At 47.3% G+C, this 26608-nt stretch overlaps 1 protein-coding gene across 3 annotated transcripts in view; it reads right to left on the bottom strand.

The window, feature by feature from the left end:
* LOC121534923 (activated CDC42 kinase 1) overlaps positions 1-26608 on the bottom strand; it is a 72554-nt gene that overhangs the window by 2610 nt on the left and 43336 nt on the right. For 2 of the 3 annotated variants that reach the window (XM_041841546.2, XM_041841545.2), the window contains exons 3-15: positions 26446-26516; positions 21871-22119; positions 20654-20806; positions 19572-19855; positions 19053-19179; positions 18758-18904; positions 18081-18175; positions 17039-17233; positions 16195-16286; positions 15809-15853; positions 12066-13555; positions 1189-1284; positions 541-668 (exon numbers count right to left, since the gene is read on the bottom strand). In XM_041841546.2, the coding sequence (XP_041697480.1) occupies positions 541-668; positions 1189-1284; positions 12066-13555; positions 15809-15853; positions 16195-16286; positions 17039-17233; positions 18081-18175; positions 18758-18904; positions 19053-19179; positions 19572-19855; positions 20654-20806; positions 21871-22119; positions 26446-26516 (3172 nt within the window). The remainder of the gene's footprint in view (positions 1-540; positions 669-1188; positions 1285-12065; positions 13556-15808; positions 15854-16194; positions 16287-17038; positions 17234-18080; positions 18176-18757; positions 18905-19052; positions 19180-19571; positions 19856-20653; positions 20807-21870; positions 22120-26445; positions 26517-26608) is intronic. The other variant, XM_041841547.2, reaches the window with a different exon arrangement.

Below are 26608 nucleotides of genomic sequence, written 5' to 3'. Positions count from 1 at the left end.
GGATGAGAGGTTAATTTTGACGTTTCATTATTTCGAAAACAAATCAAAGTACATTCACAATTCCATCTAGTTTATTGGGTGCTAGATTAACGTGAGTCAATCAGAGGTTATAGGGCTGGACTAAGCAGCAACACATAACTAACTGATTCTTGATTAGTAGTCCCCTGTAGCTCAGTTGGTAGAGCATGGCGCTTGCAACGCCAGGGTTGTGGGTTCGTTTCCCACGGGGGGCCAGTATGAAAATGTATGCACTCACTAACTGTAAGTCGCTCTGGATAATAGCGTCTGCTAAATGACTAAAATGTCAAATGTAGAATCAGTGAAAACTAACTAACTAACCAAACTGACTGAAACAGGGACTACCTTGATGTGTCCAATTAGAAAAGTGAATTGACATTTTTTATTAAAAAATATTTTGTAACAGTGAGTGTCCCAGTTGTATGCCTGCTTGTCTAGAGCAAAAGCCAGCACCAGCACCAGCAGGGTTAGAACGCCCTAGGTTCTCCTAAATGTTCTAAGTTCCATGGGTCCCTATGTTACCTTTGCCAGACGGAGCCGTAGGAGTCCAGGAGCTGAGTGCTGGCCACCTCCAGGTTCCAGTCGTGCATCTCCAGCACCTTGAGACACTCCGTCCTGGTCTTCAGGCCAAGACAGAACAGCTGCTCAACCTGAGAGCAACAGGATCAGTTACAACGCACCATCAGTACTCATGACTCGTCATCATCTCTGAAAACATTGTATTATTCATGTGTTTGTCATCAGATATTTCAATCCCGTTTGTAAGCTAGTGCTCTTCTATTTCCACAACGTCCTAAAAAAAAGTCACACTCTACATAAACTGCCTGTTTATAAATAATTTAGAGTTTATATTGCGTGTGAATATTTTTTCAGATGTTTTTACTATTCTGTCAGTCAGCAACTCTCCAACCATTTTGGCTTTTTACACACAACTTCCTCAGGCCCAGATCTAATTATTTACTCTTGACTTGCAGCAGGTTTGAGGGCTGTGGTGGTCACTGGTATAATAGACCCTTTTTACACTCAAACTGTGCTGTGATCAGATTTTTTGGATTCGCATGATCCTTTCCAGCACGGTTTCAGCAATTAAGGTGGATGTGTAACCAGGCCAATGTAGTACCTCTCAATAGTGTGGCAAGGTAATAGTGCACTACTGCCAAGGGCCCCTACCTTGAGGTAGTGCACAGCTTTCTGCACGTCCCAGTTGTGGTTCTGGAGGGCTGTCTGACAATCCTCTATAGTCACGCCATGGACCGCCTCCTGCACCTGTGGATGCCACACAAACAACCAATTAGGTCAATGTTGCCGCTACACTGACCAATCAGCTCAGCAGTCCTCTGCTGTCAATCAAAACCACATAAACAAACACTTTTCAAAAGAGTAATTCAATTATGCTCAGACACGCGGCATGCTCATTATGTTCTAGCCAGAGCTTTAATATATTGTGGAAAATAAGAGGTTTTGAGTGTCTGTCAGTGTCACGCCCTGGCTCTGGGGACTCTTGTATGTTGAGCCAGGGTGTTAGTTTCGTTGTGTAGAGTCTATGTTTCGTGTTTCTATGGTATGTTCTAGGTTATGTGTTTCTGTGTTGGCCGGGGTGGTTCTCAATCAGAGGCAACGAGAATCAGCTGTTGCTTGTTGTCTCTGATTGGGAACCATACTTAGGCAGCCTTGTGTGCACTTGTTATTCGTGGGATCTTGTTCCGTGTTGGTTTGTGTTATTGACCGAGGACTTCACGTATCGTTTTGTTGTTTTGTATATGGTTATCGTGTTGCTAGTACACTATTAAAGAGAGATGTACGCATATCACGCTGCGCCTTGGTCCACTCCTTTTGACGATTGTGACAGAAGATCCCACCAAAACAGGACCAAGCAGCGTGCCCAGGAGCAGACAGCCTGGACTTGGGAGGAGATCTTGGACGGGCAGGGGTCCTGGACTTGGGAGGAAATCCAGGCCGGTATGGATCGCCGTCAGTGGGAGGAGACGGTGGAGGCGCGCCATAGAGAGGAGCAGCGGCACCAACCGGGCCGACGTCGGACACGCAAGAGGCAACCCCAAGACATTTTTAGGGGGGGGGCACACGGCATGGACGACAGGGCTGCTGGAGGCAGCTACAGGGCGAGTTTGGGGATTAGGAGAGGAGGCCACCGGGTTTGGGGGGCTGGAAGGGAGGTTGGCGGAGCCTAGAGGTAGAGCAGAGCCAACTCCCCGTACTCAGGCTAGGCAGCGTGAGACTGGGCAGGTTCCGAGGTATGCGCAGCTGCGTACTGTGCCGCGAGTGGTCCGGCACAGTCTGGTACGTCCTGTGTGAGCACCACGCACGTGTCGTGCTAAGGTGGGCATGCAGCCAGGACGGAGTGTGCCGGCTCAACGCTCGTGGCCTCCAGTACCCCTCCTCGGTCCCGGATATCCTGCGCCAGTGTCACGTGCTGTAGTGCCAGTGCGAGTACACAGCCCTGTACGTCCTGTGCTGATGCCTCACACAGAGTGTGTAAAAATAGGCATTCAGCCAGGACGGGTTGTGTCAGCTCTTCGCTCCAGACCTCCAGTCCGTCTCCACAGCCCGGTCCGGCCTGTTCCTGCCCCTCGCACCAAGCCTATGGTGCGCGTCGCCAGCCCGGCCCGGCCTGTTCCTGCCCCTCGCACCAAGCCAATGGTGCGCGTCGCCAGCCCGGCCCGGCCTGTTCCTGCCCCTCGCACCAAGCAAATGGTGCGCGTCGCCAGCCCGGCCCGGCCTGTTCCTGCTCCCCGCACCAAGCCTATGGTGCGCGTTGCCAGCCCTGCCCGGCCTGTTCCTGCCCCTCGCACCAAGCCAATGGTGCGCGTCGCCAGCCCGGCCCGGCCTGTTCCTGCCCCTCGCACCAAGCACATGGTGCGCGTCGCCAGCCCGGCCCGGCCGGTTCCTGCTCCCCGCACCAAGCCTATGGTGCGAGTCACCAGCCCGGCCCGGCCCGTTCCTGCTCCCCGCACCAAGCCAATGGTGCGCTTCGTCAGCCCGGTCCGGCCCATTCCTGCCAGACCAGACCAGGGGCGCTACGGGGGGGTTGTTAGAGGGTGGTGGTCACGCCCGGAGCCGGATCCGCCTCCGAGGAGGAATGCCCACCCGGCCCCTCCCCTGTTGGGTTTATGTTGGCGCGGTCGCAGTCCGCGCCTTTGGGGGGGGGTACTGTCACGCCCTGGCTCTGGGGACTCTTGTATGTTGAGCCAGGGTGTTAGTTTCGTTGTGTAGAGTCTATGTTTCGTGTTTCTATGGTATGTTCTAGGTTATGTGTTTCTGTGTTGGCCGGGGTGGTTCTCAATCAGAGGCAACGAGAATCAGCTGTTGCTTGTTGTCTCTGATTGGGAACCATACTTAGGCAGCCTTGTGTGCACTTGTTATTCGTGGGATCTTGTTCCGTGTTGGTTTGTGTTATTGACCGAGGACTTCACGTATCGTTTTGTTGTTTGGAGTGGCGACGCGCACCACTCCAATTTGCATACCGCCCCAACAGATCCACAGATGATGCAATCTCTATCGCACTCCACACTGCCCTTTCCCACCTGGACAAGAGGAACACCTACGTGAGAATGCTATTCATTGACTACAGCTCAGCATTCAACACCATAGTGCCCTCTAAGCTCATCACTAAGCTAAGGATCCTGGGACTAAACACCTCCCTCTGCAACTGGATCCTGGACTTCCTGACGGGCCGCCCCCAGGTGGTAAGGGTAGGTAACAACACATCTGCCACACTGATCCTCAACACGGGGGCCCCCTCAGGGGTGCGTGCTCAGTCCCCTCCTGTACTCTCTGTTCACCCATGACTGCATGGCCAGGCACGACTCCAACACCATCATTAAGTTTGCCGACGACACAACAGTGGTAGGCCTGATCACCGACAACGATGAGACAGCCTATAGGGAGGAGGTCAGAGATCTGGCCGTGTGGTGCCAGGACAACAACCTCTCCCTCAACGTGACCAAGACAAAGGAGATGATTGTGGACTACAGGAAAAAAAGAGGACTGAGCACGCCCCCATTCTCATCGACGGGGCTGTAGTGGAACAGGTTGAGAGCTTCAAGTTCCTTGGTGTCCACATCACCAACGAACTATCATGGTCCAAGCACACCAAGACAGTCGTGAAGAGGGCACGACAAAGCCTATTCCCCCTCAGGAGACTAAAAAGATTTGGCATGGGTCCTCAGATCCTCAAAAAATTCTACAGCTGCACCATCGAGAGCATCCTGACTGGTTGCATCACCGCCTGGTATGGCAACTGCTTGGCCTCTGACCGCAAGGCACTACAGAGGGTAGTGCGTACGGCCCAGTACATCACTGGGGCAAAGCTCCCTGCCATCCAAGACCTCTATACCAGGCGGTGTCAGAGGAAGGCCCTCAAAATTGTCAAAGACTCCAGCCACCCTAGTCATAGACTGTTCTCTCTGCTACCGCACGGCAAGCGGTACCGGAGTGCCAAGTCTAGGTCCAAAAGACTTCTCAACAGCTTCTACCCACAAGCCATAAGACTCCTGAACAGCTAATCATGGCTACCCGGACTATTTGCACTGCCCCCCCCACCCCATCCTTTTTACGCTGCTGCTACTCTGTTAAGTATTTATGCATAGTCACTTTAACTCTACCCACATGTACATATTACCTCAACTACCTCAACTAGCCGGTGCCCCCGCACATTGACTCTGCACCGTTACCCCCCTGTATATATAGCCTCCCTACTGTCACTTTATTTTACTTCTGCTCTTTGTTTTTCTCAACACTTTTTTTTTTTGTTGTTGTTTTATTCTTACTTTTTTGTTTAAAATAAACGCACTGTTGGTTAAGGGCTGTAAGTAAGCATTTCACTGTAATGTCTGCACTTGTTGTATTCGGCGCATGTGACCAATAAAATTTGATTTGATTTGATTTGATTTGATTTTGTATATGGTTATCGTGTTGCTAGTACACTATTAAAAAGAGATGTACGCATATCACGCTGCGCCTTGGTCCACTCCTTTCGACGATCGTGACAGTCTGTCTTTTTGAGTGAGTGAGTGGCTACATTCTGATTCTCTACCCTTCTCCCAAAGTGTGCACTCATACACTCCCCCTCATGGATCTAAAAGGAATGGACTGTGAGGAATATGGTGGAAAGTGTCTGCAGCCATGCTTGCACCAATCCAATGATTTTAAATGCATGAGGGAGTGAATGAGTGCACACTTTTGAAGAAGGGTAGAGAATCAGATTGCAGTGAGTGAGTAAGTGCTATAATGAGTGAGTGAGTGAGTGCTTTAATGAGTGAGTGAGTGCTTCAATGAGAGAGAGAGTGAGTGACTGATTGCTTTAATGCAGACTCCCTATTGATCATTTCCTTTTGCACAGTACACATCCATCGCCCAAGTGGTCTTAGTGCACAAATGATAGATTTGGTTGTTATACATCAATTGCAATTTGGTTACAGTTTGTAATATTGAATTTCAGTTTAGTGAGGAAGTAATCAATCCACCAGTAAGGAGTAGATGTAAGTAAGCAAGCAGACAAACCAGTAAGCACACAAACAGTGCCTAAGCAGGAGTTAGTGTTATGTAAAGACTGATCAAGAATTGCCTTCTGTTGCCCCCTCCTGTTCAATGATGGCACAATTAACACCAAAACAACGTCTGCATCTGAAATGGCACCCTATTCCCTATAATATACAGTGCCTTCAGAAAGTATTCATACCCCCGGACTTAAGCCACATTTTGTTTACTATTTTCTAAATCGTAGAATAATAATGAAGACATCAAAACTTATGCAGTCTCTCTCCTCTTGCTACAGCTAATTTCGTTTGAATTATTATGTGGATTATAATACATGTATATATTTGTAGGGGTTGATGCTTTTTTCGTTAGGGCAAATCAGGTCTGTTATATTGAGTTAGAAATGTAAAACTTTAGACGACTTAAGCCTCGAATACATTGCAAGTTTGCCCTTTTTGGCCTTTAAGCTACACTTGACAAAGGACTCAACTCTGACTGACCACAGCATCTATTGGTAGTCTAAACTGTGGCACAAATTGGGGGATGTTTCACCCCTAGCTGAGCTATTAGACTATCCTTTCGTAAATTAATGGAGGTGTGAATGTTTCAGTCCGAGAATCTCTCTCCTCTCGCACTAGAGTCCTGCATCGGGCAACAAAACAAAACAAAAAATCAGCTGACGGGTGGTCCCGGAGTTGAGAGAGAACTTGGGTAAATACAATGGCGCAATTACACTTGAAATGTGGACCGACGACTTTCGAAAAATAGGATACTTGTGCCTTACAGCCCATTACATAAACGAAGAGTGGGTGTTATCCACCATAGAGTGGGACAGTGCAGCACTTGTGGATCTTGTTGATTTCCTCTATCGCTTGAAGAGGCCTATTGTCCACCTGGTAATTGTGTGGTTCCAAAGGATAAAGCATCACCTACAGATGGATTTGTGGTTTCAGAGAGAAGCCAGCTGCCTACTAAATGGACCTACTAAATTGACCTCAGGATCGTCTCAGACGATCCTGCAGGTGAAGAAGCCAGATGTGGAAGTCCTGGGCTGGCGTGGTTACACGTGGTCTGCGGTTGTGAGGCCGGTTGGACGTACTGGCAAATTCCCTATAGCATATCCTCTCATACCCCGTTCAATTTGAGTCTTGGTTTTAACTTAACAGCCCTTCAATGACACGGAGGTAGCCTATTCAAAGAGTGCATGGTTGGTGGAGGAATTGACCGACAAATCTATGGATATAGCAGTCTATAGCCTAATTTTGTCTGTCAAACAGGTAGGCCTACCTCTTATTTCTTAAATAGAAGGGAAAATGCTCCAACACAAAGCCCTCTTGTTGTTAGTAAAGTCTCATTAAAATGAAGACTGTTTAAATGAATTATGCCTACCTGAATTTGCCTACTTTCAGCACCATAAACTGTCAAGTTACTCGAATCTGGCTTATTGTGAGGTCAATAACTCTGATAAATACATCATGGGCAAGAAACATATTGTTTTTAATAAATTCAATTATAGTAGTAGGCAGCTATCAAAGTTGACCTCATCTTCACACACTCCTTCTCAAACTGAACATTGGCTAGTCAGTGCGCAAGATGGCGCATTCTTTGTACTAGGCCTAATAAAAATAATAATAATCAGAAGAAACCTTTGACCATGAACTGCCACCGTAGCCCTACACAGCACAGCCATTCGTTTTGATCAGCAAGAGCTGAGCAGGCCGGGGGCTCAAGGCTGGAATATCCATTGCAGTGTGTAATGCAACCTAGTTTTATTTACACCTTCCCAGCAGCTATCTTAGAAATATAACTTTGCTCTATGCTTCTCCGAGCATGCACTTCGTAGCCTATAGCCTATGGATCATTTGATTGAGACCACACTAAATAGCCTAGAGGCGCACTTGATATTGATATAGCGGAGAATCAGAGATGAGGGGCGGCATAGGGCACACATCGATATATAGCCTAATAAGCAACTCATACTAAAACACTGAAATGTAATCAATTACAAATTACATTTCTTTTTTTACATTTTAGTCATTTAGCAGACGCTCTTATCCAGAGCGACTTACAGTTAGTGAGTGCATACATTTTTCATACTGGCCCCCTGTGGGAATCGAACCCACAACCCTAGCGTTACAAACGCCATGCTCTACCAACTGAGCTACACATGACCCTCCCCTGGACTAGATTTAAATTCTAAACCCTCCCCCATTTTCCTCCAGGTAATCATTCTGTAAATTTCTATCCATCCCTTAGTATTGTGGAGTAACTACAATGTTGTTGATCCAGCCTCAGTTTTCTCCTATCACAGCCATTAAACTATGTAACTGTTTTAAAGTCAGCATTGGCCTCATGGTGAAATCCCTGAGCGGTTTCCTTGCTTACCGGCAACTGAGTTAGGAAGGACGCGTGTATCTTTGTATTGACTGGATGTACACCATCCAAAGTGTAATTAATAACTTCACCATGCTCAAAGGGACATTCAACTGTCAGCTTTTTTTTTTTTTTTGCCCATCTATCAATAGGTGCCCTTCTTTGCGAGGCATTGGAAAACCTCTCTGGTCTTTGGTTTGAAATTTACTGCTCGACTGAGGGACCTTACAGATAATTGTATGTATCGGGTACAGAGATGAGGAACACTACATGACCAAAAGTATGTGGACACCAGCTCGTTGAACATCTCATTCCAAAATCATGGGCATTAATATGTAGTAGGTCACCCCTTTGCTGCTTTAACAGCCTCCACTCTTCTGGGAAGGCTTTCCACTAGATGTTGGAGCATTGCTGCGGGGCCTTACTTCCATTCAGCCACAAGCGCCTTAGTGAGGTCGGGCACTGATGTTGGGCGATTAGGGCTGGCTCGCAGTCGGCATTCCAAATCATACCAAAGGTGTTCAATGGGGTTGAGGTCAGGGCTTTGTGCATACCAGTCAAGTTCTTCCACACAGACCTCGACAAACCATTTCTATATTGTCCTCGCTTTGTGCACAGGGGCATTGTCATGCTGAAACAAAAAAGGGCCTTCCTCAAACTGTTGCCACAAAGTTGGAAGCACAGAATCATCTAGAATGTCATTAATGTTAAGATTTCCCTTCACTGGAACTAAGAGGCCTAGCCCGAACCATGAAAAACAGCCCCAGACCATTATTCCTCAATTTTACAGTTGGCACTAAGCATTCGGGCAGGTAGCGTTACATTTAAGATTTACATTTAAGTCATTTAGCAGACGCTCTTATCCAGAGCGACTTACAGTTAGTGAGTGCATACATTTTCATACTGGCCCCCCGTGGGAATCGAACCCACAACCCTGGCGTTGCAAACGCCATGCTCTACCAACTGAGCTACACGGAACCGCCAAAACCCAGATAATCTCCCTTGGACTGCCAGATGATGAAGCGTGATTCATCACTTCAGAGAATGCGTTTCCACTGCTCCAGAGACCAATGGAGCCGACGCTTGGCATTGCGCATGGTGATCTTAGGCTTGTGTGCGGCTGCTCAGCCATGGAAACCCATTTCACGACACTCCCGACGAACAGTTCTTCTGCTGACGTTGCTTCCAGAGGCAGTTTGGAACTTGGTAGTGAGCGTTTCAACCGAGCAGACCATTTTTTTGGCGGTCCCGTTCTGTGAGCTTGAGTCCATGCAGCTTATTATGTGACTTGTTAAGCACATTTTTACTCCTGAACTTATTAAGGCTTGCCATGACAAAGGGGTTGAATACTTATTGACTCAAGACATTTCCGCTTTTCATTATGAATACATTTGTAAAAAATTTGAAAAACACCATTCCACTTTGACATTATGGGTTATTGTGTGTAGGCCAGTGGCAAACAAATAAATACATTTAATACATTTTTAATTCAGGCTCTGACAACAACATGTGGAAAAAGTCAATGGGGTTTGAATACTTTCTGAAGGCACTTTGAAGGCAGATTAGGGCTGTGTCCGAAATGGGATATATTGCAATAAACACCTAGATTGAACATAAAATTGTTGTGCCCTTGAGCAATTGATGAAAGTATGGCTGCGTCTGGAATGGCACCCTGTTACCTAAGTAGTGCACCACTTTTGACCCTCTTCCCTATATACAGTGGGGAAAAAAAGTATTTAGTCAGCCACCAATTGTGCAAGTTCTCCCACTTAAAAAGATGAGAGAGGCCTGTAATTTTCATCATAAGTACACGTCAACTATGACAGACAAAATTAGAAAAAAAAATCCAGAAAATCACATTGTAGGATTTTTAATGAATTTATTGGCATATGATGGTGGAAAATAAGTATTTGGTCAATAACAAAAGTTTCTCAATACTTTGTTATATACCCTTTGTTGGCAATGACACAGGTCAAACGTTTTCTGTAAGTCTTCACAAGGTTTTCACACACTGTTGCTGGTATTTTGGCCCATTCCTCCATGCAGATCTCCTCTAGAGCAGTGATGTTTTGGGGCTGTCGCTGGGCAACACAGACTTTCAACTCCCTCCAAATATATTCTATGGGGTTGAGATCTGGAGACTGGCTAGGCCACTCCAGGACCTTGAAATGCTTCTTACGAAGCCACTCCTTCGTTGCCCGGGCGGTGTGTTTGGGATCATTGTCATGCTGAAAGACCCAGCCACGTTTCATCTTCAATGCCCTTGCTGATGGAAGGAGGTTTTCACTCAAAATCTCACGATACATGGCCCCATTCATTCTTTCCTTTACACGGATCAGTCGTCCCTGGTCCCTTTGCAGAAAAAACAGCCCCAAAGCATGATGTTTCCAACCCCATGCTTCACAGTAGGTATGGTGTTCTTTGGATGCAACTCAGCATTCTTTGTCCTCCAAACATGACGAGTTGAGTTTTTACCAAAAAGTTATATTTTGGTTTCATCTGACCATATGACATTCTCCCAATCCTCTTCTGGATCATCCAAATGCACTTCAGACGGGCCTGGACATGTACTGGCTTAAGCAGGGGGACACGTCTCGCACTGCAGGATTTGAGTCCCTGGCGGCGTAGTGTGTTACTGATGGTTGGCTTTGTTACTTTGGTCCCAGCTCTCAGCAGGTCATTCACTAGGTCCCCCCCGTGTGGTTCTGGGATTTTTTGCTCACCGTTCTTGTGATCATTTTGACCCCACGGGGTGAGATCTTGCATGGAGCCCCAGATCGAGGGAGATTATCAGTGGTCTTGTATGTCTTCCATTTCCTAATAATTGCTCCCACAGTTGATTTCTTCAAACCAAGCTGCTTACCTATTGCAGATTCAGTCTTCCCAGCCTGGTGCAGGTCTACAATTTTGTTTTTTGGTGTCCTTTGACAGCTCTTTGGTCTTGGCCATTGTGAAGTTTGGAGTGTGACTGTTTGAGGTTGTGGACAGGTGTCTTTTATACTGATAACAAGTTCAAACAGGTGCCATTAATACAGGTAACAGTGGAGGACAGGGCCTCTTAAAGAAGAAGTTACAGGTCTGTGAGAGCCAGAAATCTTGCTTGTTTGTAGGTGACCAAATACTTATTTTCCACCATAATTTGCAAATAAATTCATAAAAAAATCCTACAATGGGATTTTCTGGATTTTTTTCTCAATTTGTCTGTCATAGGTTGACGTGTACCTATGATGAAAATTACAGGCCTCTCTCATCTTTTAAGTGGGAGAACTTGCACAATTGGTGGCTGACTAAATACTTTTTTGCCCCCACTGTAGTGCCCTACTTTTGACTAGAGCCTATGGTAAAAATGTGTATATACATACTAGAGCTTATGTTAAGTCTGTGCCATGGGTTGGGGGCAAAGATGTACTGTATTAGTGCCGATCGGGCAATTTAAAGTATTGATTGAGGACCTAGTAGCTGAGTTATGTTTTTCTTACATTGTTCTATATTTATTTTTTTAAATTTACATTATATTGATCACTTTTTGTTTCATATTGTATTTGATTGTTGTCTTACTGTGATCAGGGCACCCTTGTGAATTAAACCCTGGTCTCAATGGATATTTCTGAATAAATAAAGAATAAATAAAAAATAATAAAAAATATTAATAATATAAGCCCAATGTCATTCCAGAGTGTAATCTATTAAATCATTTTTGATGGATACTTGATTGGTTGAGAGTGTTGATTTAGATCGATAGTTTAGATAGTTGTTGCAAAAAGTTTAGGCTTGTGTGTGTGTCTGTGGACCACATCTCAGTACTTTAATACAGTGCCCTGCACTGTATTAAAGTACATCATAAAAGTCCCAAGTCCCTATAGCCAAGCCTTTGATTTGGCATCACAGAGCAAAATGACAAACGCAGCACAAACAAATACTGTTAAAAAAAATACATTGTTGGCTGTATCCTCCAGTTCTTATTTAGTCATACTCTTTTGTATCCCTTTTCTAGTTCTATTTTGTTTGTAATATAACAGTAGTGGTTGCCTCCCCCCTTAGTTTTTTCTTTTGTTATGCCTATGTGTTTTTGTGTAGTAGGCCATGTTCATTCCTGTGTTCGTTTCTTATTGAAAATCAAATCGACTGATTACTGATAAAAATAAAAATCGGAGGATGGAGCCTTTGGCACTACTCACCATCTTGACCTCGTCTGCTGTGGTTCCCCCCTCCGCCCTGCCGGCTGACCCGTCAGAGCTGACCCTGGGCAGGCTGAGGGAGGCCTTCATGGCCAGCCGGAAGCCCAGGCTGCTGTTGTTGTTGGAGGAGAAGTTGGCCTTGAGGTCTCCCCCCCCCTGGTTCTGCTGCTGCTGGTTCACCACCATGGGCCTGACTGTGGCTGTGTTGGCCTGCCGCCTCTCCACGCAGATCCCACCGCTGCCACCGGTCGGCACGTTTTCCGCTTCCCTGAAGAAGCGGTCGTAGCGGTCCAGGTAAGGTGGCCTCTCAGGCAGGAGGTAGTAGTGCGTGTTGCTGACTTTGCGGCCGTCGCGGACAATGGGCAGGATGCAGGGCCCCTTGGCCAGGTCCTTACCCTGGGTTTGTGCTTGGATGACCTTGGGTGCGGCGTATTTGGGGTCCGAGGCAAAGCTATGTGTGGTGGGCATGAGCTTCCCCGGGGACGTGGAGAGGTAGGATCCGTATGTGGGCGGAGGAGGGGCACTGGGGAAAACCATTGTCCTTTGCTGGGGGGAGCCCACCTGGAGGCCCATGGGACTGGGGGTGCGCGAGCCCGGCTGGGACAGGGGGTCCCGCGGGGGGATCTGAGGGGGCCGGTCCCGGACTTCCTCGGAAGCTGGAGTCGGGGACAGGGAGAGGTCGCCGGACCAGCGGGCGTAGTCCCCCCGTTTGACAGGGCGCGGCGGGATGGGAACGCGTGGAGGGATCTGGGGCTTGTCCTCAGAGAAGAACAAGACGATCTGGCGGTGGACGTCCATGGACTGGAGGCCTGAGCTCGGGGACAGTGAGGGGGGCTGGGGACCTCCTCCCGTGGGCACATTGAGCCTCCTCATGCATTCCTGCTGGAGCTCCTGAAAGATCTCAGCTGACTGGGAGAAGGATGTGGAGGCCTGGCCCTGCCTAGAGGGCAGGAAGAGGTTGTCCTCCAGGGGTTTGTCGGCCGCACCGGCCATGGCCTCCTCACCAGCCGGCATGGCCTCTGTGGGGCTGTGGCTCTCACCCACCCCCCCCTGCTGCTGCTGCTGATCCAGGCTGTTGATGGAGCTCACCTCCATGTCCTCCTCGTCCTGTGCCACATCATCGTACGCAGGAGGTGGAGGTAAGGGCCGGGCGTCCCAGTCCACCACTGGGGTGGGGTGTAAGGGGCGGGGCAGCGAGCGCCATGGGCTCTGGGTAGGAGTACGGTCCAGAATAAAATCCGCCTCCAGGGCCAGTTTGGCCAATGAGGGCACCTGGCGCTCCACCACCGGGGAGGGGGAGGATGTGGTCGGGGGAAACTCCTCCCCAAAGTCGATGAGTGACATAGTCAGGCCCCCCTGTTTGGAGGCGGAGACCCAGGTGGCGGGTTTGAGCTTGAGGCCTTTGATGGAGCCCGCTTTCCGTAGCGACAGCCTCTTGAGGCCTGAGGCGGTCAGCTCCTCATCCTCAGTCACCGAGTCGTAGCACGGCTCTGGACAAACAAACAGACAAACAAACGCAACTTAACAACTTTGGCGACTAATGACGTTGGCATCTAATGACTGTGGCAACTTTACAATACTTCTACGCCGTAACCGCTCATTACTCATGTAGCACTGTAGTCCATCCACAAGGCCCCAACGGTCTACCTTGAGTGATCAACCTTGAGTGCTGCCTTTGATGCAAGGTTTATTTATGTACATAATGAATGACTCTGTAGTTGTCCCTGAAATGAAAAGGTAGTAATCGTCAGTGTGTCCATCTGTAATGTGTGGATATAAATAAATTGTTTCCATTTCATACATTGTACAGTCATGGTCAAAAGTTTTGAGAATGACACAAGTATTGGTCTTTACAAAGTTTGCTGCTTCAGTGTTTTTAGATATTTTTGTCAGATGTTACTGTGGTATACTGAAGTATAATTACAAGCATTCCATAAGTGTCAAAGGCTTTTATTGACAATTACATTAAGCAAAGAGTCAATATTTGCAGTGTTGACCCTTCTTTTTCAAGACCTCTGCAATCCGTCCTGGCATGCTGTCAATTAATTTCTGGGCCACATCCTGACTGATGACAGCACATTCTTGCATAATCAATGCTTGGAGTTTGTCAGAATTTGTGGGTTTTTGTTTGTCCACCCGCCTCTTGAGGATTGACCACAAGTTCTAAATGGGATTAAGGTCTGGGGAGTTTCCTGGCCATGGACCAAAAATGTCAATGTTTTGCTCCCTGAGCCACTTAGTTATCACTTTGCCTTATGGCAAGGTGCTCCATCATGCTGGAAAAGGCATTGTTCGTCACCAAACTGTTCTTGGATGGTTGGGAGAAGTTGCTCTCGGAGGATGTGTTGGTACCATTCTTTATTCATGGCTGTGTTCTTAGTCAAAATTGTCAGTGAGCCCACTCCCCTGGCTGAGAAGCATGACACAGGACTGATGGTAGCGCTCACTTTGTCTTCTCAGGACAAGCTTTTTTCCGGATGCCCCAAACAATCAGAAAGGGGATTCATCAGAGAAAATGACTTTACCCCAGTCCTCAGCAGTCCAATCCCTTTACCTTTTGCAGAATATCAGTCTGTCCCTGATGTTTTTCCTGGAGAGAAGTGGCTTCCTCGCTGCCCTTCTTGACACCAGGCCATCCTCCAAAAGCCTTCGCCTCACTGTGCGTGCAGATGCACTCACACCTGCCTCCTGCCATTCCTGAGCAAGCTCTGCACTGGTGGTGCCCCGATCCCGCAACTGAATCAACTATAGGAGACGGTCCTGGCACTTGCTGGACTTTCTTGGGCGCCCTGAAGCCTTCTTCACAACAATTCAACCTCTCTCCTTGAAGTTCTTGATGATCCGATAAATGGTTGATTTAGGTGCAATCTTACTAACAGCAATATCCTTGCCTGTGAAGCCCTTTTTGTGCAAAGCAATGATGACAGCACGTGTTTCCTTGCAGGTAATCATGGTTAACAGAGGAAGAACAATGATTTCAAGCACCGCCCTCCTTTTAAAGCTTCCAGTCTGTTATTCTAACTTAATCAGCATGACAGAGTGATCTCCAGCCTTGTCCTCGTCAACACTCTCACGTGTGTTAACGAGAGAATCACTGACATGATGTCAGCTGGTCCTTTTGTGGCAGGGCTGAAATGCAGTGATAATGTTTTTTGGAGATTAAGTTAATTTTCATGGCAAAGAGGGACTTTGCAATTAATTGCAATTCATCTGATCATTCTTCATAACATTCTGGAGTATATGCAAATTGCCATCATAAAAACTGAGGCAGCAGACTTTGTGAAAATTAATATTTGTGTCATTCTCAAAACTTTTGACCACGACTGTACATGAATGGAAACTAACAAAATCCTACAGAGAACATTAGAAGATTCTTTGGGGCATACACAAACATTAAAAACGACCAAAACGTCTCTTTTAAGCCAGGCTGCAATACACAAGTTGGTCCACACATGCTTCAACTCTCAACTCTCTGGTTAGGCGTTAACCACTCAATGCACAGAAACCCAAACTGCACAACTGTTAGTGGGAGAGGAAGATGAGAAGTGGAGAAACAACAAGGTTAGGGAGGAAGAAGAGAAATGGAGTAACTGGGAAGAGAAGGAAAGAGAAACAAGGGAGAAGAGGGAGAGAGAGAGAGAGGAGAGGAGAGATTGCACACCGTGTACCTTTGAGGAGTGGAGCTAAGAGAGAACAGAGAGGGCAGGAGAAATGGGTGAACTGGTGCGAGAGGCCACACTTACTCTTGACAAGCACCACTGGCTGGGGGGGACGGGGAGGTGCCTCCTCTGAAAATGCCACCACCAGAGAGAGAAGGAGAGATAGGGGTTAGAGGAGAGAGAGAGAGAGGGAGAGCACAAAAGTGTGAAAGAAAGAAAGAAAGAAAGTACAACCACGGAGACGGACAACCAAATAAAAAGCAAAAAGGGACGATTACAAGTCAGATTGGACTCCCTGTGTAAACAGTCAGGTTCAGAAAAGCCAGAATAAGAGGGAGCTCAACCAAAAAAGATCAACCACAAAAAGGAAAAAGATAAACCACGAAGAAAAACATGCCACTGTGACGATAATTCCTTGAGTCACTGACAATACTTCAGCCTAGTAGGTTGTTTAGGAATAGGCCACTCACTTTTTGTTCGTCCTGGTAGCTGAGTGGGCCGGGCAGCGTTGAGGTCCAACCCCAAGACATCTGGTGGGTCCATGGGGTTCCCTAGGTACAGACTAGAGAGAGAGAGAGAGAGAGAGAGAGAGAGAGAGAGAGAGAGAGAGAGAGAGAGAGAGAGAGAGAGAGAGAGAGAGAGAGAGAGAGAGAGAGAGAGAGAGAGAGAGAGAGAAGAGAGACAGAGAGAGACAGAGAGAGAGAGAGAGAGAGAGAGAGAGAGAGAGAGAGAGAGACAGAGAGACAGAGAGAGAGAGAGAGAGATAGCGGATGAGAGAAAGATAGAGGGGTAGAGAGGAAAGACAGAGATACAGCAAGCGAGTCAGAGAGAGAGGGGCCATTTATTGACTTACCATACCAAGAGGTTCTCTACCCGGGGCTAGCCATAAATCAGGTGGCTCGCACCAGGTTTCACATCTGCTTATCCAACCCTGGGCCATGTTCAGACCCAAACGTTGTGGAACGTTGTAGAAATGCCATGAATAGAGCCGAAGTGATTCCTTATCCTACATGTCAGAGGCATGTTCTACATAGCATATTTCTATCTGAACGTTTCAAAACGTTGCGTCCTACTGAAGGCGCCCCAGGTCTGCCTGCTATTGTCATTTCAGCTGCGCTTCAGCTGACTAGACAGTAATATGAACAATACTCTACTGTCCTCTAGTGGTAAAAAAACACCTGAATCAACTTTTTCTGCAATGCCAAGGTTGTGGGTCCCCCGCAAGCATAATCGAATACAAAAAAATGTACGCACTGTAAGCGGCACATATCACTACAAGTAGATAGAACCATAAGTTCTGAGGACACGTCTTACTCGTCGATGCGGTCCGCGAAGCCCCAGCAGCGGTGTGGGTCTGTGTCTCCGTGGCCCGTGTGGATGAAGCTGTGTTTGAGGGGTCTACTGATGTCGTGGGCCGACAGGCCCGCCACCGAGGTCACCACGTTCCTGGGGAACTGGCCCAACTTCAGCGTGCGCTTGTTCTGGCCCCGCCACCAGTAGTGCTCCGCTCTGAGAAAGAGAGGGGGTGTAGGTCGACGTACTGGTGAATGTGAGTAAACATTCAGGTACAGACAGACAGACACACAGGTGGGTGGGTGCAGATACATACGTGTGGCACGCACGCATCCACCGCAAACAGGCATGTAAACATATAGGCATAAATACGGGCAGACACACACACACACACGTTAAGAGACATACGCATGATGTAGTTCTGTCCTTGAGCTGCTCTTGTATATTAAAGCGGTAATCAGCAGTAGAAACAATAACAAAGTGCCCTTGTTTCGGTAAAAAGCTGAGGGATGGGGCTGGAGAAACGTAACCACCCTCAGATTAATAGAAAGAGCTATGGATACAAAGACTGACCATCCATGATATCAAAATGATAGTTTTAACCATGTTTTGAGGCTATGTAGTGTTTGTTTACATTGACTTTGTTTACAAACATTGGCGGAAAACAAGCTTATATTTTGGGTTCTGATGGGGTACCACAGTTGAACTAAGCTGATGAGGCATTTATAAGTTAAATTCTTCAAGAATCAAATGGGTACATATCATTAATTTATACATCCAAAAACTTGATGTAGCAACTGCTAATAAGCTGCTTTAATGTTCTGTGTTAGGTCATGTGTTATGCTTTGTGTGGACCCCAGGAAAAGCAGCTGGCACTTCAGCAACAGCTAATGGGATCCTAATAAAATACTATTCACACAGGCAGGTACACACACAGACAGGGGCAGATACTCACGCACACAGGCATGCAAGAAGATGCAGACATGCACATACACAAACATGCAAAGAAAAACACAACGATGACAGAATATTGATTAATAGTTCATTAGTTGATCACACACACCTGCCCTCGATGATGGTGATCACGTCGTTGACCTGAATCTGAAGCTTGTCGGCCTCTTCAAAGTCCTGCAGCGCGCACATGTCTGTTGGCATGGTCTGGTATGGACACACACATACGGACACAAACACCAAGTTTGAGTACATTTAACTAACACTGCACCCCAACAGTGGGGCACAAGGCATCAGAACGAAGTCATTTGGGCCCAAAATCTACATTGAAATCAGTTTTGAGTTTTTCCTCCACAAATCTTCCATTGACATCAGTTAAGCAAGAACACAAGTTAAGATTCTTCAGTTGGTAAGGCCCATGCAGTACAGTAGAAGATTCACTAGGTGGGGCTATATGTCCATTTAACACATTAAGGGCTCCCAAAATCCAACTTCATGTTGTCATTAAGTAATACAAATAAATAATGTAAATTAAATGACATTTTCTACAAAAAGGTTAAGTATTTGCGCTAGCACTGACATCTCAGGTTGTAAGCAGATTGATAAACTAGACTTGACGTTAGAACGCACAATTGTCGCTTATGAAGGTTGTGTATTCAACCTCAAACGTACACATTCAAAATAGACTCGGGCCAAATACACCCATGAAAACATGCACGAAGAAGACTAACACTGATGTAACACTGATGTAAACCACCCCCCCACACACACACACAGGGGTGTGCGTACCTCGAGCAGGAACTCCCTGAGGGCGACGAAGGTGGGCCTGTCGTCAGGTTTCTGGGCCCAGCACTGCAGCATGACGTTGTAGATGTCCTGGGGACAGTCCTCTGGCTTGGGCAGACGCTCACCCTCCTTGTCTATCTTGTGTAAGATCTGAAACACATACACAGACTTTAATACTTAAATTGAACCCACAATGAAACCTTGACGTAAAACCCCAAAATATTTTGTATTTCTATTTTGTGTGTGTGTGAGAGTGATTGAGTGTCTGTGTTTGCTCTGTGTCTGTGTATGTGTGTACCTGGCTACCGTTGAGGCCCAGCCAGGGCTCCTGTCCGTGGGTATACATCTCCCACAGCGTCACCCCGAACATCCAGGTGTCTGTGGCGTGGGAGAACGTCCGCGTCTTCAGGCTCTCCGGGGCACACCTGGAGGGGGAAGACACACACACACACACACGTTAAGACCATGGATCAAAAAGGTGACGAGAAAGTGGAAAAAAACACACACTATGGCATCCATGCATAGCCACATCAGGGGCTCATTCCCCAGGGCACAATGTTGTAGAATGTTCAGATAAAAATATGTTACTTAGAACAAACATGTCTCAAGCATGTAGAATAACAGAATCATGTAAGCTCTATTCATGGCATTTCTATCTGCAACGTCAGACAACGTTTGCCTACTGATTGTGGCCCTGATCACACCGACACACAAATACACACCAACCTTTCCTTCCCCGGTGGCAACACACACACTCCCTTTCCCACTGCACCGTCCCTCTCACCCAACCACCATCCCCTTTCCCCGTCCCACTCACCACGCGAACGGCACCTTGCGGTGCTCCTGCATGACGTAGTGCTCGTGGTTGTTGGGCAGCGCCCGCATCAGCCCGAAGTCGCCGATCTTCACCCTCTGGGCCGACGCCAGCAGGATGTTGCGGGCGGCCAGGTCGCGGTGGATGAAGCGCCGCTGCTCCAGGTAGGCCATGCCGCATGCCACCTGCACGGCGTACTGGCAAAGCGTGTGGATGAGGACGGGGCCCTGTGGGCGGACGCAGCGTAGGCGCTCCAGGAGGGAGCCAAGTGGGGCTAGTTCAGTCACCTGGAGAAGGAGGGTGTGTTGTTAGTGCTGGGCTGGAACAAAAATGTAACGGCTGTGAGCTCCCAAGAGTTTAGAGCAGTGTTTCCCAAACCTCTTCTCGAGTACCTCCAGGTATTTGATGTATTCCAGAGCTACCACACCAAATTCAACTAATGAAAGGCTTGTGACTAAATGAATCTGCTGCCAGTACGGCAATACATAAAATAAGTGGAACAGCTGGTGGTACTTTCAGAGAGGTTTGGGAAACCCTGCTTTAAAGGGAGTGGTGCTGCGGGGAGTGCCGGGGGAGGGGAAGGAGGTGACAACAATGTAACATTATTGGTTGACTCCAAACACAATGTACTCCACATCAATCCAAAATAATACTGAGGAAGTACAGGGAGGTAAGTCGCTCTGGATAAGAGCGTCTGCTAAATGACTCAAATGTAAATGTAATGACGCAGAGATGAAAAGAACAGAGCGGAAACGTCAATCCTTATTTCAGTCCTCGGTCTCAATCACTTCTGCCCTTGATATTACTTAAAGGGGCCACATGGACAGGAAGCAGTTTGTAAACTTGACACTGTCTGCGCTTAGGAACAGTATAGGTTTTGAGTGTAAGCTGGTGGTGCTGCTATTTAGGCATGTACACAAGCATGCACAAAGAGCAAAGCAAAGCAGCTGGAAAGATACGGCTCTGTGTCAGCTGTCATGGGCGAAGAAGGTGTATTCATGGTATCCATGATCATATTGCAAATGTAATCTGATTTGTGGACTCAAATGACGTATTGAACATGTGTTGTGTGTGTCCGTCCGTACCATCTTCATGGGTTGTGTGAGCACCACCCCGTACAGCCTGATGAGGTTCTGGTGGTCCAGGGAGTGCATGGCGTTGACCTCGCAGATGAAGTCTTCCAACGCATCCGGCTGGCTCAGCATGTCCGTCTTCAGACACTTGACCGCTACGGTCAACTGGAGAGAAAGATTGGGGACCATGTTAGCAAAATGCTAAATCAAAATCCATAGTGAAAGTGATTGATAGCCAGTTGCACTTACTAACAGCCTGGCGGCCGCAGAACAGTCTTAAACCAGGAGACAATAGAGCACCAGGTTGCACTTCCTGAACAATATTATTTTTTACTTTATTGTTTGTTGTTCAAGTTGGCCTGACCTACATGCTAATCTAAGGACAGTGGCAAGGTGCTGAAATCATCAGGTAAAATATCAGGTCAATTATGCTGTAGGATAAGAACCCGACGGGAACGGAGGTCCTACTACAGCATAACGTAGGAGATCAGCTGACCTTATTCCCAGCCACTGGTCTAGATGTTCATCTGGACCTAAAAGCCAGTTCCACAGTTTATTATCATTCTTCCCCTCTAATCAGGGAGTGATTTAGATCTGGAACACCAGGTGGGTGCAATTAATTATCAGATAGAACAGAAAACAAGCAGGCTCCGGACCTCAGAGGGTAAGCTTTGAATACCCCTGTTCTATGGGCTCTGTGAAATGTTTTGTAAACTATTCCCTTGGATACTGATCTGTTGTGATTCTGCACCTGGCTTTACTGTTCCCATCTGGCCATGTTGCGGTCACTGCTGGAGAGTGTTTGGACAAGATTCTCTCTTCATCACGCCCTCGCTCCTTCCCTCCCTCAAGGTCAAATCTATAGGGGCTAGTGGTCAAGGGTTTGACCAGAACAGATGTTGGAAGGAAGGTGTTTTTGGTCATTTTACCCATGTTGTCATGGTTTGAACTTTGAACCCACTGATACTTTGTTTCCCAGGGTCATGAGGGACTTGTATTTCCTCTTCCTCTGTCTTTCTATCCTGATCCCGTACTGTGAAACTACTGTATACATCAAGCGTTCCAGAAGTGTTCCAGAAGCATGTGTGTTATTAGATGTGTCTAGATGGGACCCTGTTTTCTAAAGGGGGGCCTATAGGGGGTAAGATGCAGACCAATACCTCTCCCACTACCAGCCTTTCCCACAAACAGTACCGTACCCACACACTACACTCCCCAGTCCCTCTCACCACTTTCCCGGCGGGCGTGAACCACTCGCCCCTCTTGACCACCCCGAAGGAGCCGTCACCCAGCTTCTCAAAGAGAGCCAGGTCCTTCTCGCTGATCAGACAGGTGAGGGCCTGCTGCTGGGGGGGCTGGGACAGGGATAGAGGACTCCCCTCAACCCCCGGGGGCGGCGTTGGGGATAGCTTGCGGAAGGAGGAGGTGGGCGCCGCCTGCTGGATGTCCCCGCCGTCCGGACGCTTCCCACTGAACACCTGGAGAAAGAAGAGAGGGAATGAGGGGAGATGGTGTTAATACAAAATGAACAAAAAGATGTTCTCTACTTTTACTAAGTTCTGTAAATGAGTCTTTGGGTGCTGTAGCCCAGGAGTTATCTGACTGCTGTAAAAAAGACAGCCAGTACTTAGCAGTGAGAATAAGTTGTTGTTCACCATTAAGATATACACTCACCGGCCAGTTTATTAGGTACACCACACAGTTCACGAAAATTGATTGCGCCTACAGACAGTGAGTCACGTGGCCGTGGCTTGCTATATAAAGCAGGCATTCAGTTACTGGTCGATTGAACATTAGATTGGGCAAAATGAGTGACCTAAGAGACTTTGAGCGTGGTATGATCGTCGGTGCCAGGAGCACCGGATCCAGTATGTCAGAAACGGCCGCCCTCCTGGGCTTTTCACACGCATCAGTGTCTAGGGTTTACAGAGATTGGTGCGACAAACAGAAAACATCCAGTCAGCGGCAGTCCTGTGGGTGAAAACAGCTCGTTGATGAGAGAGGTCGAAGGAGAATGGCAAGAACCGTGCAAGCTAACAGGTGGGCCGCAGTACAACAGTGGTGTGCAGAATGGCATCTCGGAACGCACAACTTGTCGATCCTTGTCACAGATGGGCTATTGCAGCAGACGATCACACCGGGTTCCACTCCTATCAGCTAAAATCAAGAAGAAGCGGCTCCAGTGGGCACGCGATCACCAACACTGGACAATTGAGGAGTGGAAAAACATAGCCTGGAACATGATAGCGAGTTCAGTTTACTTGAGTGGACTGCGCAGTCCCCAGACCTCAACTCAATAGAGCATCTATTGGATGAGATGGAACGGGCTGTTCGCAGCATAAATGTACCGCTGTCCAATCTGCAGCAATTAGCTGAGGCCATCGAGTCAGCATGGACCAACATCCCTGTGGAACGTTTCCGACACCTTGTAGAATGCCCTGAAGAATTCAGGCAGTTCTGGAGGCAAAGGGGTGTCCGACCCGGTACTAGATGTACCTAAAAAACTGTGTATATCCACATGGAACAGTCGCAAAAGATAAAGAGCAAGTTTAACTGAAGTGGCCAGCCAAGGTATTACTTTTTAAAAATTGGTATTATTAAAGCATGAGTCCCATTGAGAACAACTTCTTTTTTTCAAAGCAGCCCTGCACTTTGACCTTAGTTGTACAGTATTCAAAGAAGGAGAGCAACATTGGTTGTCTGTGTGGAGGCAGGGTGGTAGGACCACAGCACCTAGTTGAGTTGAGATAGCTTAATGACCGTTAGAGTTGAAAGACATGCTATCTGCTGAGGCACTTTGTAAAGGGGAGACACTGGCTTGTGCTGTGTAGAGGGGGAAGTGGGCCTGATATTATCTTCCCTCTTTCCCCCCTTTCTGTCTCTCTATCTCGATCCCCCCATCCCACCCGTCTCTCTCTCTCTCTCTTTCTCCCTCTCCCCAGCCCCAGTGTGAAGGGTTATTCTCCTCCCCCCTCTTCCTCCCTTCCTCCCTCCCAGCCATTGAGTGTGTGCTGTAGCTGTAGGAGGTGTGTGTTGAGGAGAGCCAGGGCTCAATTATGTCCAGCGCCCCACGGTCGGCTCACTTGGCCAGGGGTGCCACAGCAGGGAGGGTGCAGAGTGATCCCTAGCCTGTTATCTTGATATGGGGATTGGTGAGGGCGGGAGGGGTGGAGGCAGAGGGGGGTACGCATATGCACACACACACACACACACACACACACACACACACACACACACACACACACACACACACACACACACACACACACACACATCCTCTCAAACAATACTGCCACAAACATGCACAAACAGACAAATACTACACACAAAACATGCATTAACATAAAAACACGAGCGTGCAAGCAAGACTCATGGATAAACTCAAACACAGACAAACATTAGTTAACACAGAATTAACAGACACACACGCACACACACACCAAATCCTCCCTTCCGTATTCCGCAAGAACTCCAGGATATTCCGTTATCTTTATGAGAGGAAGAAGGGAAATTAAACTTGTGTCAGTGAGTAGGAACTAAAATCAAGCCCCTTCCCTCAGTGTCTAAAGCTTTTCTCCATGCTCCTCAAGCTTTTTACAATGCCTCTTTGGCTTATTCCAGTTTTTCCTGTTGCTTTCTCTAGCCTATATCTGTGTTAAGTTTTGGGGTATTTTTTTTCTAAACGCACCATTATGATGATGTGGCAAGACACTTTTCTTCTTGAAATTCTAGATCTTGAAAACTTGACTGCTGACTGTATTAACGGTGGACTTTTTTTTTGTGGATTTTTCTTTTAAGGCAGAAAAACTGTTAACACAGATATTTAAGTTGGTCTTTGGAAGAAAAAAAGATGTCTCAGCCCGTAAAGCATCTCAGAGCAGGAGTGCTGATCTAGGATCAGGTCCCTCCTCTTATTTATTATCAGCTTAAAGGTAAAACTGTTCCCCCTATGAATACAGGCCCTGGGGTATACTAATGGAGTAACCTTGAGTAAGGCTATTACAACTACTTATTGACCTCAATATGAACCCATACTGTACATGGGACTTCAATGTAAACAGTATGTTAGGTTGCTTTGTTTAGAGGGGCAAGACATACTGTTGATCAAGGCAAAAGGTGATCTGAGTGCAGACGGAGTTGGACATTACTGGCTGAGGGGATTTTTACAGCTCCACGTCTGTGGTGTGGTGTGTATATCAATAAGTCTGTTCTGCAGTCTGTGTGTCTGTATCTGTGTTGAGTCTGGTGTTCTAAATAGGGGAAGGGACGTTTTTTTTAAATAGTGAAGATGGTAGACCAGCACACAACCCTAAACTGTACCCCAAACTGTCTGCTGAATAACCATACGCGCACACACACACACACTAACACCCTGAGCTCCCCCACACAAACACACAAGCACAGTCAGTGGCTGAGGAGGCAGATTACTTGGACCGGTGGTTGGTGCCAGAAGCGGAAAACAAACACGTGTAATTTTAGAAAGCTATCATCTCCTCAGCCTGGCTGCATTCTGGCTGGAGCGGCCAACGCTGCAGTCTGCATCCTAGAGGCCTGCAGCTCCCAAATACTAAACCTCAGAGGGTGACATGGCAGTGAGTAAGTGTGTGTGTAATGTGGTTATTCAGCAGACAATTAGTGGTACAGTTCAGAGTTGTACTCCGTTATACATGCCGACTTAGGGGTCATATGCAAACTCAATTGACAGCGATAGAGCCAGCCAAGCTCTGTGTGTGTGTGTGTGGTGTGTGTGCGGGAGTGCACTGTATGTTTGTGAGCATACTAGAATCTGTCCGTCTCTATGCATTCTGTGTACACTGAGTGTACAACAAATTAAGATCACCTGCTCTTTCCATGACAGAGAATGACCAGGTGAATCCAGGAGAAAGCTATGATCCCTTATTGATGTCACTTGAAGGGGAGGAGACAGCTTAAAGGATTTGTAAGCCTTGAGACAATTGAGACATGATTGTGTATGTGTGCCCTTCAGAGGGTGAATGGGCAAGACAAAATATTTAAGTGCCTTTGAACGTGGTATGGTAGTAGGTGCCAGGCACAGCGGTTGCAACGCTGCTGAGTTTTCATGCTCAACAGTTTTCCGTGTGTATCAAGAATGGTCCACCACCCAAAGGACATCCATCCAACTTGACACAACTGTGGGAAGCATTGGAGTCAACATGAGCCAGCATCCCTGTGGAATGCTTGACACCTTGTAGAGTCCATGCCCCGACGAATTGAGGATGTTCTGAGGGCAAAAGTTACCAGATTTCAACCCACTTGAACACTTATGGGAGATTCTGGAGTGGCACCTGAGACAGCACTTTCCACCACCATCAACAAAACACCAAATAATGTAATTACTTGTGGGAAAATGGTGTCGCATCCCTCCAATAGAGTTCCAGACATTTGTAGAATCTATGCCAAGGTGCTTTGAAGTGTTTCTGGTGGCGCGTGGTGGCCCAACGTCCTATTAAGACACTTTGTTGGTGTTTCCTTTATTTTGGCAATTGCCTGTACATGTGCACGCTCACACAAATGAACCTGACATCTAACCTCTCTATACACCTCCATTGTATACACAACTGCTCAGCTCAATTGAACTCAGTCTGTAAAACCAAGCTATGGGGACAGTGAATTCAGACCAAAGATAACACGTCCTAATGTCCACAGGGAACAGAGATTGACAATGTGCGACAGGATGGATCAAGACACTGTACGAGACAGATCGTTTGTACTGTAGAGTGAGTGTACTGTATGTATTATATTTGTATGTAGGGTATCTGTATGTATGCATTTGTGTACCGTACCTTGCTCATCCAGGACTTCCGCTTGCACATGGCTTTCCTCCTCTTGACCGCCTCCCACAGCCGTCTCTGCCCTGTAGCGACACCCGCGAAAAACAGAGAGAAGAGAGACAGAGCGAGAGTGGGAGAAAGAGAGAAGAGAGAGAGAGACAGAGAGAGAGAGGGA

The sequence above is a fragment of the Coregonus clupeaformis genome, chromosome 21 (genome assembly GCF_020615455.1).
Source record: "Coregonus clupeaformis isolate EN_2021a chromosome 21, ASM2061545v1, whole genome shotgun sequence".
Classification (NCBI taxonomy): Eukaryota; Metazoa; Chordata; class Actinopteri; order Salmoniformes; family Salmonidae; genus Coregonus; species Coregonus clupeaformis.
Note: the sequence above shows the minus strand (reverse complement) of the source record. Positions and strands in the feature narration are given on the sequence as shown.